The sequence below is a fragment of the Seriola lalandi genome, unplaced genomic scaffold, assembly GCF_002814215.2.
Source record: "Seriola lalandi dorsalis isolate HSWRI2012SDOR001 ecotype SW California unplaced genomic scaffold, Sedor1 jcf7180002054484, whole genome shotgun sequence".
NCBI classification, from domain to species: Eukaryota; Metazoa; Chordata; class Actinopteri; order Carangiformes; family Carangidae; genus Seriola; species Seriola lalandi.
In genome coordinates, this window is record NW_019525037.1 from 972,309 (window position 1) to 988,958 (window position 16,650).

Here is a 16,650-nt window from a genome sequence, read left to right on the forward strand (position 1 = left end):
AAACAAGCCAGTTTAGTCAGATTACCGAGCAGGCAGCAGTCACAGGCCCCTGAAAGATCCCTGCTTCCTGTGTGTCAACTAGTGTGTGCTGATTTAAAGCACAGGACCAAGACCTGACATGGCGAGGATTGTGTGTGTTTGACATGGGGGTCACTATTGACCTGGTGCTCCATTAGTAAATGAATCAGTCCATGTCCAGGACTGTCCCACTTCACACCACAGCAGGTCTGTTAGAACACAGCTGTTCCAGAGGTGCAGCCTCCTGGTTGTTCTCTTGGAGACTTGTCCACTCACTCAGACTGATCATCAGAGTCTAAAGTAGTGTGTCCTCTGTGCAGGCCTTGGACGGAGCCTTCAACCAGGAGAACAGAGAGAAGTGTAGAGCTGCTACCGGTCCTCTGATAGAAGCTGTGGACAACCTCACGGCCTTCGCCTCCAACCCAGAGTTCGCCAGCATCCCTGCTCAGATCAGCCCCGAGGTAAGACCTCACCTCCACACTGTGGGTGGTATTATGTGGAAGAGAGGACAGGTAGGTTCAGTCACACCCGAGAGTGATCTGATGGTTCACTGTCTGCCCCCCCCCCGCCCCCCGACCCCACCTCACTCAGGGTCATGCAGCCATGGAGCCCATTGTTGCAGCGGCGAGGACGATGCTGGAGAGCTCCACCGGTCTGATCCAGACCGCCCGCTCTCTGGCCGTCAACCCCAAAGACCCCCCCAAGTGGTCTGTGCTGGCGGGACACTCCAGGACTGTGTCTGACTCCATCAAGAAGCTCATCACCAACATGAGGTAAAGTCTGCGGGCGGGGCTGAATCCCTCTGCTGTTAATGTGTGAAGGAAAAATCTGTGTCGTCATCACAAACACAAAAACACAGTGAGGAGCCTCTTCTTCTTCATCTGAAGAACCTCTTCTGTTATAGGGTCATAACTCTGATAAATCAACATGGTCATCTTCCTCCTCTTCCTCCTGTGTGTGCGTGCGTGTGTGTGTACGTGCGTGTGTGTGCGCGTGCGCATGTGCAGAGAGAAGGCTCCTGGTCAGAGAGAATGTGACGATGCTATCGAGGTGTTGAACGGCTGCATCAGAGAGGTGGACCAGGCTTCTCTGGCTGCTATAAGCCAGCAGCTGACCCCCCGCGAGGACATCTCCATGGAGGTAAACGCACACACAGCTGGCACACTTTCTACACACACACACACACACACACACACACACACACACACACACACACAGAGACACACACACACAGTGTCAGGTTGAAGCTGTGTGTTTTCTTTTTTCCACACTTTATCTTCAGTTTTTCGTCTCAGTTTGCCTTAAATTTGAATTTCCAATCATGATCTTTTCATCATGTTCCACGGCAGCTGAAATAAACATCATCCAAAAACTGTCACATACAGACCAGGTTCTGAATTATTGAAACTCTGTATTTCCTGGTTCTATAAAACTGGTTAATTTGTGTTTGTTTCTGACGATATTCTGACTTCTGTACGTATTACACAGAGGTGCCAGTAATTCTGACCAGGACTGTGTGTGTGTGTGTGTGTGTGTGTGTGTGTGTGTGTGTGTGTGTGTGTGTGAAAAGAATTTTGTTTAAAAAATTGTTTCATTCCTAATTTTTTGTCCTGAATGTGATGCAGTTGTTAAATTGATGTTACACATGCAGACTCTTATATTTCATAGTCACATGTAGGTAAACCTTTAACCCCAATGTGTTTCCATCTAAGATCAAAGGTCCACTTACTGGCTCCCCTGACCTTTAGACTCAGTCTTCATCTGATGACACCTGGATCAGATCCTTTCACTGAAGAGGATCTGAGATTTACTTTTAAAACTCAAGGTTTACTTTTTCCAGTGCTTTCGACCATGACCCATGGCATTCTTCAGCTAATGTTTCCTCAAGTGTCAAGATTATAAAGTTAAAAACCGGAACGTCCATCCTCAGATATGATGTTTATGATTGTTGTTAATGCAGCGTCTCCACCTGTTACAGTCTCTGTGCAGCTGTTTGTGTTGGTGTCCACCTGAGTGTAATAATCGTGTGTGTGTGTGTGTGTGTGTGTGTGTGTGTGTGTGTTTCAGACCCTCCATGAGCAGATGGCTGCCTCTGTCCATGAGATCAGTAACCTGATTGACCCTGTGGCTGTGGCTGCTCGCTCCGAGGCCTCCCAGCTGGGACACAAGGTGAAACACCTGACAGTCGTCCACACAGCGGCGCAGTCTGACTGTGGACCAGGCGCTGATCTAAGACTCAGACCTCTTAGACTCAGAGTCTCTGTGCTGATCTTGTCATTATATATGATGTGTTCATGAACAGGTGTCTCAGATGGCCAGCTACTTTGAGCCGCTCATCATGGCAGCCATTGGCACAGCGTCCAAGATTCTCAGCAGCCAACAGCAGATGGCTGTCTTAGACCAGACCAAAACCCTGACTGAGTCCGCCCTGCAGATGCTCTACACCGCCAAGGAAGCTGGAGGAAACCCCAAGGTACTGAACCTGGTACTGGTCAGAGTCCTCTGCAGGAGCTGGTAGAAAAACCAGTCTGGGGGGTGTAACAGAGCACAGGAGCGTTAATATGGTGCAGTGTTTAATGCAGTCTAATACTTAATGAATGTGTTGTGTTGTCACTGATGTTAACAGCAGCTTCAGTTTATAATACCAGTTACAGTTTAGGGAAACATCATATTATCCACAAACCTTCATTACAAAGATCCCTGTTCTGCTCATCATAGAACTGCTGATGGTGTAAAAGTCATAATAAAAACTGTAATATTAACATGAGAAAGGACTCTACCGTGGAGTCAGACATCAAACAGTCATCGGTTGATCTGTCATCACACAAAGTACTGCAGTGCCTGTGGTCGAGGCTGTGAGACAGCTGGTTAATACACCTGTTAATGAAGCTTATCTAGAGCTCTGAGGGATATAAGAAAGAGAGAGTATGAGCTGCATGTCAGATAAATAAACTGTGATAACTTATGATCATGAAGCACAGATGTTTGAATGAGACCACTCTGGAGTTAATGCTAACTTTAAAGGCCTGTGATCAAACTTTAATATTTCATTCCCCAGAATGGCTCAGTCACATGTGCAGAAATGTGCACACACACATCGATATTCTTTTATATATATCCTGATCACATGAGGCACCAACCACAGGAATGTTTGCACCAGGTTCAGTGATGTTCCTCTAGATATCAGTAATTCAGTTTATATATAGTGTTACAGCAGTGAATGGAACAGGCTGCACACAGTGTTAATCTGAAGAATGACATTGTATGCTGTACTTTACTGTAGTTTTCTACACTTTACTGTACTTTACTGTTATTTTACAATGCTTTACTGTATTGTAGTGTACTATACTTTACTGTACTGTAATGTACTTTACAGTCAATCTGACTGCAGTAACTCTGCGGCTCAGGTGTATTAAGACACAGAGTAAACTGAGCAGAGAACAGTTGCGTGTGTGCGTCCAGTCAGCAGCAGTGTAGAAAGTGTAGCTCGAGGTGATTACATTTCATCATGAACGGCGATAAATGAACCATGTGAAATTCCAGCAGCATTTATAATTCAGCAGTGGTGAAGGTTCATAGAGAAACACTTCTATCATCACATGTTGACTAATGCAATCGCTGTACTCAGTGTGTAAGACAGAAGACGTTATTGTATTTTATTTGCTGGGTTTGATTTCATTAATTTCATTTATTTCTGTAGTCTGGTAGAATACCTCAGCGTCACTCACTCAGGTGTGTTACCTGTTCTCCAGGCAGCACACATGCAGGAGGCCCTGGAGGAGTCTGTACAGATGATGAAAGAGGCAGTGGACGACCTGGGGGCCACTCTGGCTGAAGCTGCCAGTGCAGCCGGCGCTGTGGGCGGGATGGTGGACTCCATCAACGATTCCATCAATAAAATGGAGGACACACCTGCACTTGAACCTGAAGGCACCTTTGTGGACTACCAGACCACCATGGTTAAGACGGCCAAGGCCATCGCCGTCACCGTACAGGAGATGGTAAGGTGTCATCATCAATCATCGTCCAGTAGACAGAAGTGTAGACAGAGGTTAATGCAGCAGACCCCGCTGCTGTCATGGTGCTATTTACACCTGTGGTGTGGCTGAAGTCAGAAGGAGACAGGAAACAGTGGGCGGGGTTGTAAATATAACCTATAGGTGGAGCCAATCAGTGTCCACAGGGCTGGTTTAGTTCTGCATGTACAGATGTTTATGGCTAAAGTGTGTGTATCTGTAAGAAACCCCTGACATCACCAGCTTCATTTCCTCTCTGCTGCCTAGTCACCTTCACAATATAAACAAACAGTACTTCCTGAATAAGAGGTTAGTCCCGCCCCCTTTCTCAAACTAAAGGAAGGAGGCGGGACCGAATGTGTCCTGTCTCATTTCACATGAACAGAAACAAAATGAACAGAAAGTGAGTTTCAGTCTGACTGCCCCTATGACAGTCCAAGCCCCTCCCCTGTTGTCTCCACCAGGCCCCGCCCCTTTGACACTTCACTTCAGTGACCTGAATATTTGACTTGACAGCTTTTATTGTCTCTTTAATAATCTACCTGGAGTAAATCTGAGACATGAACTAGTTATTACTGAAGTAACATTCTCATCTCTCCTCAGGTGACCAAGTCCAACACCAACCCTGACGACCTCGGAGGACTGGCCAATCAGCTGACCAATGAGTTTGGAAATCTGGCCAATGAGGCCAAATACGCAGCTGTGACTGCAGAGAACGATGAGGTGAATAAAACCAAGCGCACCTCAGCACGTGGTCTTTTCAGGCCAGATGTGAGCGCTGTATATCTCACTCTCCATCACTGTCGTGTGTTTGTGTGCAGATCGGCTCTCACATTAAGAAGCAGGTGGGCGAGCTGGGTTTCAGCTGCACAGGCCTGGTGACCAAAGCCGGAGCTCTGCAGTGCAGTCCCAACGACTCCTTCACCAAGAAGGAGCTGATCGAAAGCGCCCGCAAAGTCTCAGAGAAGGTCAGAGCTCAGCCAATCACTTCACTTCTTTTTCTTTATGTGCCTTTAATGAAACGGGAGCCTGATGTGACAGGTTGATGGTTGGCATGGTGACCCAGTAAGCCTCCAGACACTTCACTTCTGACACCTGCTCCATCTTCATGAAGAACATTTAAGAACATGCACATTAGCTTGCTGCACTTATCAAAGTAGATGCCATCAGACAGTAATAGAGCTGGTCCATTCATGTCCAGCCTCCACTCATCAGACTGCTCCTCTTCTTGCAGGTCTCCCATGTGTTGGCGTCCCTGCAGGCGGGTAACCGTGGCACCCAGGCCTGCATCACAGCCGCCAGCGCTGTGTCTGGCATCATCGCAGACCTCGACACCACCATCATGTTCGCTACAGCTGGAACTCTGAACAGAGAGAACGCCGAGACCTTCGCTGACCACAGGTATGATGACCACAGAGACCCTCTGTAGAGAGGAATCAGTACTGTACAGTCAGTCATCCTCAGTGACGGCTGCTGACCTGTTGTCTCGCTCCCTCTGTGCAGAGAGTGCATCCTGAAGACAGCCAAGGCTCTGGTGGAGGACACCAAGCTGCTGGTGTCTGGAGCTGGAGCCAGTCAAGAGAGACTGGCCCAGGCCGCCCAGTCCTCAGTGTGCACCATCACCAAACTGGCTGATGTGGTCAAACTGGGAGCTGCCAGCCTGGGTGCTGAGGACCCAGAGACCCAGGTACAGACCACAGAGCTGCCTGTCGGAAAACACACCAGCACATTCAGTCGTCTGAACTCAGACAGATGCTACTTTATGTTTCTATGTGAGGTTCAGGTGAGACTGTGTCTGTGTCCTGCTCTCTACAGGTGGTCCTGATCAATGCAGTGAAGGACGTGGCCAAAGCTCTGGGTAACCTCATCAGCGCCACCAAGGCAGCTGCAGGAAAACCTCATGATGACCCCAGCATGCTGCAGCTCAAGAACTCCGCTAAGGTAAGAGACAACTGTACAACTTTACACCTCCACACCTCTATACCTGTACACCTCTATACATCTACACCTGTACACCTCCACACATCTACACCTGTACACCTCCACACATCTACACCTGTACACCTCCACACATCTACACCTGTACACCTCCATACATCTACACCTGTACACCTCTATACATCTACACCTGTACACCTCTACACCTGTACACCTCCACACCTCTACACCTGTACACCTCCACACATCTACACCTGTACACCTCCACACATCTACACCTGTACACCTCCACACCTCTACATATCTACACCTCTGATGAATCTCATACAGTAGTCTAATCCACGGTCACATGACCTGACTTGTTGTTGCAGGTGATGGTGACCAACGTGACGTCCCTCCTGAAGACAGTGAAGGCCGTGGAGGATGAAGCCACGAAGGGAACCAGAGCTTTGGAGGCCACGATCGAACACATCAGACAGGAGCTGGCTGTGAGTCATTACTGTCATCAGTGTTTCTGCACTGCTGCGACCAGCAGGAGGCGCTGCAGCACAGACCTGACCCTGTGATTCACCAAGCTCTCAGCTGTCTCACCCACTGTCCCCTGGTTCTACCCCACAGGTGTTCAGCAGTTCTGAGCCACCACCAAAGACCACCACACCAGAGGAGTTCATTCGCATGACTAAAGGAATCACTATGGCAACAGCGAAGGCAGTGGCGGCTGGGAACTCTTGTCGTCAGGAAGACATCATCGCCACGGCCAACCTCAGCAGAAGAGCCATCGCTGACATGCTGCACTCCTGCAAGGTACACCTGAGCTTCAGGTCAGGAGGTCGGGGTCCACGGGTGGTGATGAGTCAGGCTTCCAGTAGCTCATCCAACCAAAACCACCATCCACTGATGTGTCTTATCAAAGAATCTCCTCCTCATTAGAAGCAGACGTCCTCTGTTTGAACCGTTAGTGTGTAGTTCAGGTGTCTCTCTCTCTCTGTCCCTCAGGAAGCTGCCTACCACCCTGAGGTCAGCAAAGACGTCCAGATGAGAGCTCTGCGCTACGGCAATGAGTGTGCCACTGGATATCTGGGACTGCTGGAGCATGTGTTGGTGGTAAGACCTCATTACACACACACACACACACACACACACACACTGAGTGCTTCATGTGTGTCCTGAAGAGAAGTGGTTTATATGTAGAAAACCTACATGACAGCAGCCGTACCACAGCCACTGACACAATGTGGACATCACCATGGTGACCGTATGATCATTACTGGTGAAGCTGGAATAAACAGAGAGAACTGTGAGTTTACATTGGAGCCTCAGAGACAAATCAAAAGCAGCTCTGAAATAAACAGGAAGTTAGAGTCAGAACACTCAAAGGACCCCAGTGTCAAATGTTAAATGATTTCTTCAGCAGCAGTAATAATGGAGGTCTAATATGAAATCCATTTCCTCCAAGTAGAGTGATGTAATCATCCTGTGTCTTCACACAACTCCACCATTAAACACTCAGTAACAGGGTCAGTCATGACTTGGTGGAACAAACACATCTGCTCAGAGTCGGGTGGAGTGGACTGGTCCAACATGGTGCAGAGCAGCTCCTCACAGAGGACTGGCTCCCTCCTGATGGCCTGAGGTCAGGGGAGCAGGGTGGGGCTGCCTCGCTCAGCAGTCTGCTTGCTGAACCAGTCTGCTTGTATGTGAGGTCACTGCTGGACGTCTGCTTTCTGTAAAATGTTTTAAATGTTATTTTACAGTCTGACTGTAAAAGAACAGATGGTGTCAGTGACAGGGTTCACAGTGTGGTGCTGCATGTTCTCAGACCTCTCAGACTTCCCTAACCTCGCAGGTTACGTCCACACTACTACTTTGTTTTAAATCACGTCTTTTTTCCTATGTTTTCGCCTCCCGTCCACACTACTACTAAACTTGAAAGTTTTGGAAACGCTGCTGTACCCGTTGTAGTTTGAAAACTCTGGGGTTGTGTTGTGTCTGGACCGACAGAAAGCGGAAATTTGGAAGCGATGACATATAGACACCAAAAGTCGCTCTCATCAGATTGGTTCTCATCAGCCTGGACTGCCAGTGGTGAATACAACATGATAATGAATTACAAGTGTTAGGGACCTTGTCGTTGTTGCTAGCAGCTGTTGTTCAGGTACAGTCAGAGAAGACAATCTGCTTCCTGTTTACACCGACTCACACATGCCCAGTGTACGTGAATGCTCATGTATGTGTGTGTTTTCAGGTGCGTTAGTCTGGACAGAGATCAGTTTCGTATTAAAATGAAAACGTAGGAGTGTGAACGCAGCCTCAGACCTCTCAGACCTCAGACCTGTCCTCTCCATGTCAGCTCTCATGTGTTTGATAACCTCTTCTCTTTCTTTTCCCTCCGCTCTGTCACTGCTCTTTAAACTTGTGGCTCACTGATGTCGGTGTAAGCCGGTGAGTACCTGCATGACTGACCTGTGTTGAACTCTGAACACTCGTAGCACAGCAGACCTGCAGAGCAGAGTCAGCAGCATGTTAAAGGGGCCGGACTCAGCTGGAGGCACTGAACAGTGATCCTGCGTATTTAGACTGATGTGAACTTGACCGTGCAGTGACATTGTCAGCTGGTTGTCTTTCTCCTTGGTAGACTGGTAGATATTAGTTTCCACTTTGATATTAAAGTATATTTTCTGTTAATGAGAAACTCTTCATCTCATTCTCTGTGATTAAAACATGGAGCAGGCCAGTGGAGCTGAACTGTGGTCTGAGGCTGTGGTTCCTGACCAACCGGCCTCAGTCTGGGTCCTGACCCCTGGAGGAAATCCACCTTTCCCACTGACTCATGATCATATTACTCAGTCACATGGTTCAGTGTTTGTTCATGTGTTGAACCCAGCGCAGTCAGACTCGTTACCTTTAAACCTCATCAACCTTTTTTTAGGACTGATGCACCAAGTGTCTGTGTGTGTGCTCCCCCCCTCTTATATACTAATACAGTTTGATCAGGTAGTGGTAGTGGTAGTTTTCTCTGCACGTGTGTTGTGTGAACATATGTGTGCTGTGTGTTGGTGTGCAGTGTGTGGATGTGTGGCTTTAGTTTGGCGTGCTGTGTGCGTTCCTGTGCAGTTACGTCGTCGCCTCTCTCTTCTCATGACAACACATCTGAATAAACTTGAGCTGGGTGTGGGCTGAGCCTGTTAATGCCCTGCACCTGTCGCACACCGCTCCAACCTGAATACTGCACGGCCACCTAGGACAGTCTGAGGACACCGGCTGAAACCACCTCCGAGCAGCAGCAGGTCAAACAAAGCTGTTTGACTCTTGACTGTACAAACGGAACCCGAGAGAATTCACTGAAGAAAGCTGAACCGCAGAGAAGCAGCATGAAGCTGTTCTTTCCAAAGGCTCTGTCATGTTAACAAACAGGAGCTGAAGGTTTATTGTATTAAATCACAGCGATATTAGTAAAACTAGACTCACCTCCCCGTGGTTGTCTGCTTCCTCCTCTCAGACTAGTTTCAGGTTACATCCCTGTTTATCCAGAGTCTTGAATATGAACCATATATGAAATTGCTGTGTGGTGTCTTGATTAATGGCTAAAAAGTGTTTTGTGAGGTCACACTGACCTTGACCTTTGACCTTTGACCTTTGACCACCAAAATGTAATCAGTTTATCCTTGAGTCCTTGGGGACAGCATTACTGAGATATGGGATTCACAAGAACAAAATTGTATTTTGTGCAGTCACCGTGATCTTGACCTTTGACCTTTGACCTTGAGTCCTAGTGAATGTTTGTGCCAAATTTGAAGAAGTTCCATCAAGGCGTCTGGTTAGTAAATCTCAGTCATTGTATACACTGGGTGAGCTGGTTTCCACTCCCACAGTCTCCCTCAGCTGATGTAGAATAACAGCTGTTCAACAGTGTGTTGATGAACAGAACCACAGAAGAAAAAGTGGAGTTTCATTAACTGACTCATTATTGACAACAATTCACCACACATGACTGTTGTTCATGTTGACACAACACAAAACAGAGTCAGACTGAACCAGTCTGACCTGTGTGCTGTTGTATGAGCTGACTGTTGTTTACATGTGATTTAGAGAAGAACACACAGCCCTTCATGTAGTTTTGTAGTTTCCTCCCCAGTGTCAGGCTGTGCATACGTGTGAACACATTGGTCCAAAATAAAAGAGAACACCCATCATACAGCTGCAGCGTACCTGTCCTAGATCCTCCAGGTGTGTGGAGATCTCCAGTTTTCACTGATCCAGGTCCACACCTCCCTCACCTGCTCCTCTTATAGCTGAGAAAAGAGGAAAACACATGTAGATATTTTGTCCTTTAAAGCATTTGATCGAAGTGTGTGGAATATGAAAGTCTACTGTCATCTTAGCTTTAGCTTAGCATTAGCTGAGCACAGGCTGGGCTGTTGATCATCAGTGTAAAGGTGGAGCTAAAGGCTGTGACTGTTTTTCCTCCACAGATCATCCAGAAACCTTCTCATGACCTGAAGCAGCAGTTGGCCAGTTACTCCAAGAGAGTGGCGGGCTCCGTCACCGAGCTCATCCAGGCTGCAGAGGCCATGAAAGGTATCGTAACCTTTGACCCCTTCACCTCACAGTGTCTGTCTGCGTCTTCATCTACACTGAATGGTGCCACTGCCCTCATTGATCTGATGCAGTGGGATAGAGATGAAACCAGACGTTTCCCAGCTGTTTAATTCATTCATAGTTTCACATCACATATATCTACATTAATGACATTTACTGATAATAGTGATCTACAGTGTCATCTGCTGCCTGTGGATGCTCAGCTCATCCTGCATGATGGGATGAGCACACTCAGGGAGACTGATGTCATCCAGTCCAGCATCATATTCACCTCAGATATGAGACTGTCACGTCTCAGTGAAGAGCTGAAGTCATAAAGATCCTGTTGTGATGTGACGTCAGCAGCTTTAATAATGATTTTCCCTGTCCAGGTGGAAATGAGATACACAACAGAAGATGAAGTTTGTCTGAGGGGTGAACAGCTAAAGAACAGTTAAAGATCAGCTAAAGATCAGCTAAAGATCAGCTAACGAACAGATAAAGAACATATTGCTCCAAATATGAATGAACAATGATTATACAATGATTGATCACTGCTGAGTTTCCACGTCATGTGGGATGATCCGCTCGGACCTGTTACAGAATAAAGATCACTCTGGGCCAATCAGCTCACTGTGTCCATGTCTGATAATCGATCAGCTCAGTGAGAACGGTCTATCATATATAAACTTGATAATGAATATAAAGTGTGTGTATCTGTTTAGCCAGAGAACAATGGAATGTGCAGTGGAACATTAAATGACAGAGAATCGTATGAATTGTCTCAGACATGTTGTGTAGAAGAGACACTGAACCATATGACCATTGTACCATGTTCCGCTAACAGATGTCTGGGACAGCGAACTGTTGGTGTTGTAGGTGCCGACTGAGCCTTGTTGGTGTGTGTTGCAGGCACAGAGTGGGTGGACCCCGAGGACCCCACCGTCATCGCGGAGAACGAGCTGCTGGGAGCCGCGGCAGCGATTGAAGCAGCTGCCAAGAAACTGGAGCAGCTGAGGCCCAGGACCAAGCCCAAGGTTAGAGGGCTTTTTACAGAGCGGGGGCGTTCTGACGGAGCCTGTTAACCTCAGCACAGGGTCACAGAGCTGCAGGGCCTCCGGGCTGTCAGCTCCTCACACATGACTGATGGCCAACACTGCCCTGTTAACATTAGGCCTCCATCTCTAAGTTACTGTGGAGTCCAGATACCCCTACACTATAGACCAGCCCCTGCTATCAGAGATCATCACAGCCCTATAACACAATGTGGTTATTGATTATTGATTGGTTTCCCTCTCTTGTGAACAGGAGGCAGATGAGAGCTTGAACTTTGAGGAGCAGATTCTGGAGGCAGCCAAGTCCATCGCAGCTGCCACCAGTGCTCTGGTGAAAGCTGCTTCAGCTGCACAGAGGGAGCTGGTGGCTCAAGGGAAGGTACGTCTGAACCAGACTGAAGGACGGAGGTTCTACCTGTGCACAGAACATGTGAACAGAGGAATGGTTCATGTCAGTTTGTCCTGTGAACCAGGGTTTGCCCTGAACAAAGAGCTCAAAACATGGTAACATGATAAGAGGACCCTGAAGAAAAACATGTGACACCATACCTCATAAATTATATTGCTTTTCTTTTGAAGCTAGCTGACCATTGTAAAAGAAGAGTCCATTATTTGCATCATGTAAACTGAAGCCGGGCAACCTGTAGATGTAGATGTACTGTAGATACATTCTCAGTGTTACTTCTCTTCCACCTCAGGGATGATCCAAACTGAAAACCATGAGATTTAACTTTAATTTTCCCATTGTCATTCTGACCCCCACAACCAGCAGCACGGACTGGTTAATGATAATAAAGCAGTGTGATTGTGTGTGTTCTCAGGTGGGAGCGATCCCAGCCAACGCAGTGGATGATGGACAGTGGTCTCAGGGGCTGATTTCAGCTGTAAGTCTCCTCCCTCAGGATGAATGAATAACTCTCCTCTGTTGATAGTGAAACATCTCACCATTTTACCTTTGACTCGTCAGGCTCGAATGGTTGCCGCAGCAACCAACAACCTGTGCGAGGCAGCCAACTCCGCAGTGCAGGGACACGCGAGTGAGGAGAAGCTCATCTCGTCAGCCAAGCAGGTGGCGGCGTCCACCGCTCAGCTGCTGGTGGCCTGCAAGGTCAAGGCCGACCAGGACTCCCAGACCATGAAGAGGCTCCAGGTCAGTCTTTCAGGCCCCTCCACTCACTGTTGTCTGGTCTATGTGGTGTGTCTGGTAAAGGTCAGAGGGGGAGCTGAGAGCTCAGTCCCTTTAAACTGATGTTAGAGGGACAGAGGGGTTGTTCATGGTGTCTAAGGTCAGAGTTCACTTCATCTGATCTGCACCAAGGAAACAAGGAGCCATTGTTGGCCTTTAGTTCTGACCCACGTGGTTTTCACCCTGACACACAAACACAGGTGTTAACATGAAGTTATATAGACTGACAGGTCACTCGTTCACTGGGCAGTTTTCTAATGAGCAGATGATCACGTCACTTGTACATATGGCCTTTCTAACACATGACCGTCAGCAGATCTACTGTCACGGTGAGTCCGAACAGTCAGAGAGGTTTGACAGAAGGCAGCCGTGTTTCCTGGCAGCTCAGACTCCATCAACAGTCAGAGAAATGACAGTGTCTTCAAACAGCTGTCATCTCAAACACACTGACTGTATCGTAACACCCTGTCACACAGCAGACAAACCCCATCACACCCACACCCATGAGACAGCCAGTCTGCTTCTCCCTGTTAGACTCCAGGTCACTGATGAACCTCAGAATGACACATGAATTACCACAGCTTCGGTGTCACCTCTGTCAGTCCATCAGTACGCTACCTCTCTCGTCACTCTGTCCAAACATCAGTGTTATTTCATTTAGCTCTGTTTCTGGTACCAGCACCAGACGCTCAGACCCAGCAGCATCTGACCTGGATCTGACCCTGGAGATGAAGCAGAGCTGAACCCTGATGAGGTTTTATCTGCATCAGCCCGTTAGTCTGAGGTTTAACAAAACAGATGTAGCTTTGAATTAAAGAACACGCCATCCAATCATCTCTCAGTGTCTGAGAAAGGGGAGGAGTCATGCACATCGACTCGTTTTCTGACTGTGAACAAATCTCATGTGCAGTCTCCCATCAGTGAGACACACACGTTCGCTCATCACCGTGAACACACTAGTTTATTCTGACTCTGTCACACACACACACACAGACACACACAGACACACACACACACACACACACACACACACACACACACACACACATCATTCTGCTGCCACAAATACTCACTACAGCGCCAAATATGGATTAATCCGCTGCTGAAAATAGTCCCCAGCAAATTCTCTACTTCCTACTTCCTGCTGTTTGATAAAAGCTGTCTGACTGAGCCTCTACTACTATACTATACTATACTAAACTAAACTAAACTATATATGTTTCTGAGTTTTAAAATCCTTATGTTCGTCCTCAGTAGGAACCAATGAGCTGGGAGCGGAGAGCCACCGACAGAGCAGCGAGGTCAGAGTGTTGAAAGAGACACTATCACACTGTTGGTTTGGATCTGACATCTGAGATAAACCAGACTTATATGAATTATCTCAGTGTTTTGCACAGTGTGAGATAAACTATCTCTCCTGTCGTCCCCCGAAACATGACGCCAACACAGTAAAGATGAGAGAAATAGAGGCAAGGAATCGGCTTTGGTGACCATGGCAACGGAGTGTGTTTGAACATGAGCCGTCATCTGGAACCTGAAAAGCCGGGGTCCAAAGTTAGCTCTGTAACCCTCTAATCCTGCTTGGTCAGACTGACACCTGACCCGGGCAGGTGCATCTGTGCTGATGATTCAGAGCTGCTGTACCTGCTGAAGGAACAATCACATCCGCCACTCTGCAACAGCTGAGGTTGCTGGAGAGCGTACAGTATGTTAGTCTATTCATAGACCGGACTGTAGAGTGTTTAGGGTTACAGGTGAGCTGCGTGATATGTACAGCTGCTACATCAGGATTAGCATGCTCTATATTTAGCACAGGTAAGAGCGCACTAAACATCCTGCTGCATTTCAGTCAATTTAAAGGGCCAATCCACAGATCCCACGCAATGGTGGGGGAGTCACTACAGACAGATTGAGAAACAGCAAAGGCTGAGATATCTAGACTTTAGTCTCTAATATTGCTCAATATCCAAAAGCACCACATTCTTCGTTTTCCATAATGCACTCCACAGAATCTTTTTGATAGACACCTCCCTGCCTAAAACTTCACTCCTCCAGTTTGTAACACAGGCCTTCTCACATAAACTTATAGTCTCCAAGTCCAAGTTCAGACAAGCCTAATGACATCACTATGACATCATGGGGATGACTTTCTCAGACTTATTGTGGGACTGACAGAGATGAGCAGACTGACCTTTGTGTGGCAGGTGGAGTGTCTCTTTCAAACTTTTCCTGTTAAACTCCACTGAAAGCACTGACTCACTGATGGGCATAATGTGGCACAGCAGGGTTGTTCTGACCTTTAAGTGTAACTGATGCGGTCAGTCCCAAGACATAACAGAAACTACAAGTATCTCCTGTCACTTCATCCACCCAAAAATACTATCTTTAAGGCTGTGTATGCTAGCTGTGAGCACATCAGCCTGCCCAGGCCATCTCATATTCTCTGCTCCAATCAGCAGTGGCTTATCTCCTCCTCTTCTGGGCCTGCAGCTGCCACCCCAGTAATTCCCATACATTTATGTCTGCAGCCGCTCTGGAAACAATCCACCAGTCCGGCCATGGCACCGAGAACTGGAAACATTAACCCTGATCTATGATTACAGCAGCAGCACTTGCTCTCATCACTCCACTGCCATGGTGCTTTTTAAGGCTGTAATTATTCAGAGTGCTGAGTAATGCACAGTGTCTCTGTTGAATGTGTGAATATCTGAGGAAAGCAGCAGGTGGTTCAGGGACAGGACTGGCTCATACACTGAGTTACCAGTTTGTTCTGTCCCACCTACACTGATCCAGTATAATACAGCAGTCAACCTGATCACTAGTTATTCCCACGGTTATCCAAAGTCACACCAGATAAATGGAAATTAAAGGAATAGTTGGACACGTTTAAAGTTTATTTTGTATTAGTATCAATGTTTTGTTGACTCTGGCTGTGATCCAGATCGTTCCCTACTTACTGCCTAGTCGACTATTTGATTCAAGTGTAAAATTCATACCCTCCAAAATCCCACAATACAACAGAAAAGTATCGTCCAAGGCCTGTACGCAATGCGTATGTCCATTACTGTCAGGCAACACTACTTCAGGCTGGATATAAAAGGTCCATTCACCTAAAATATGAAAACAAATTCTCTCTGGTTGATGTCTGTCTTCATCCCCATACAATGAGGTGAGATGAATGAAACTGCAGCATATCTTTCCAGGAACATTGTCCCTGTGGATGATCCTAAACTTCACTGGGATTGTTCCTTTGGTCGTAAGTAACTCCGGTGGTCCCAGCTGACAGTGAGGTGGATGGATAATCCAGAGGGGCATTGTTTTTAAAGACATGTCGATGTTGACGTTTGAAATGTCATTTTTGGATGCGGTGAACAGCAGAAACTGGATTTCACTGACCATTACCTTTTTTTGAGGTGAAAGTATAAAACCGTCTCACAGGCTTCCTGCATTACTGCTGCACGCCAGTCCAAAACTGTCCAGTTAGGTCACGTGACAGACCCGTACCTCAGCCAGAAACCTCACCACGACCACAGATGACAACAACATAGACGTGGGTCAGCCCCCGTGTTCAAGGAGGGTGGGCCTAGATATACCAGCCAATGATATGGAAGCATCAGAGCACATCAGCAGCCATAATCAGGACAAACAGGATTCTAACATCTTCAAAGGCCAGATGTTAACCTGTGAGAAGGTGTGAAGATCCTGTGTCATCACACATGAACGTGTCCACCTGGCTCACAGACAGTGGTTGGGCCTCTGTATGAGCTGTCAGTGATGTGATGTGTTGATTTAAAGTGATGAATGACAGAAACATGGCTGACATGAGTCTGGTCTGGACAGTCGGATCGGTGGGGGTGGG

At 47.3% G+C, this 16,650-nt stretch overlaps 1 protein-coding gene across 4 annotated transcripts in view; it reads left to right on the plus strand.

Moving 5' to 3' along the window:
- Window positions 1-16,650, plus strand: part of tln1 (talin 1) — a 54,570-nt gene that overhangs the window by 34,646 nt on the left and 3,274 nt on the right. For all 4 annotated transcript variants that reach the window (XM_023412615.2, XM_023412616.2, XM_023412617.2 and 1 more), the window contains 19 exons: window positions 339-479; window positions 610-791; window positions 1,026-1,158; window positions 2,086-2,187; window positions 2,321-2,491; window positions 3,771-4,019; window positions 4,638-4,757; window positions 4,856-5,002; window positions 5,269-5,435; window positions 5,538-5,721; window positions 5,850-5,975; window positions 6,344-6,460; window positions 6,591-6,776; window positions 6,969-7,076; window positions 10,445-10,550; window positions 11,463-11,587; window positions 11,859-11,984; window positions 12,427-12,489; window positions 12,573-12,755. In XM_023412615.2, coding sequence (XP_023268383.1) covers window positions 339-479; window positions 610-791; window positions 1,026-1,158; window positions 2,086-2,187; window positions 2,321-2,491; window positions 3,771-4,019; window positions 4,638-4,757; window positions 4,856-5,002; window positions 5,269-5,435; window positions 5,538-5,721; window positions 5,850-5,975; window positions 6,344-6,460; window positions 6,591-6,776; window positions 6,969-7,076; window positions 10,445-10,550; window positions 11,463-11,587; window positions 11,859-11,984; window positions 12,427-12,489; window positions 12,573-12,755 — 2,736 coding nt within the window. The remainder of the gene's footprint in view (window positions 1-338; window positions 480-609; window positions 792-1,025; window positions 1,159-2,085; window positions 2,188-2,320; window positions 2,492-3,770; window positions 4,020-4,637; window positions 4,758-4,855; window positions 5,003-5,268; window positions 5,436-5,537; window positions 5,722-5,849; window positions 5,976-6,343; window positions 6,461-6,590; window positions 6,777-6,968; window positions 7,077-10,444; window positions 10,551-11,462; window positions 11,588-11,858; window positions 11,985-12,426; window positions 12,490-12,572; window positions 12,756-16,650) is intronic.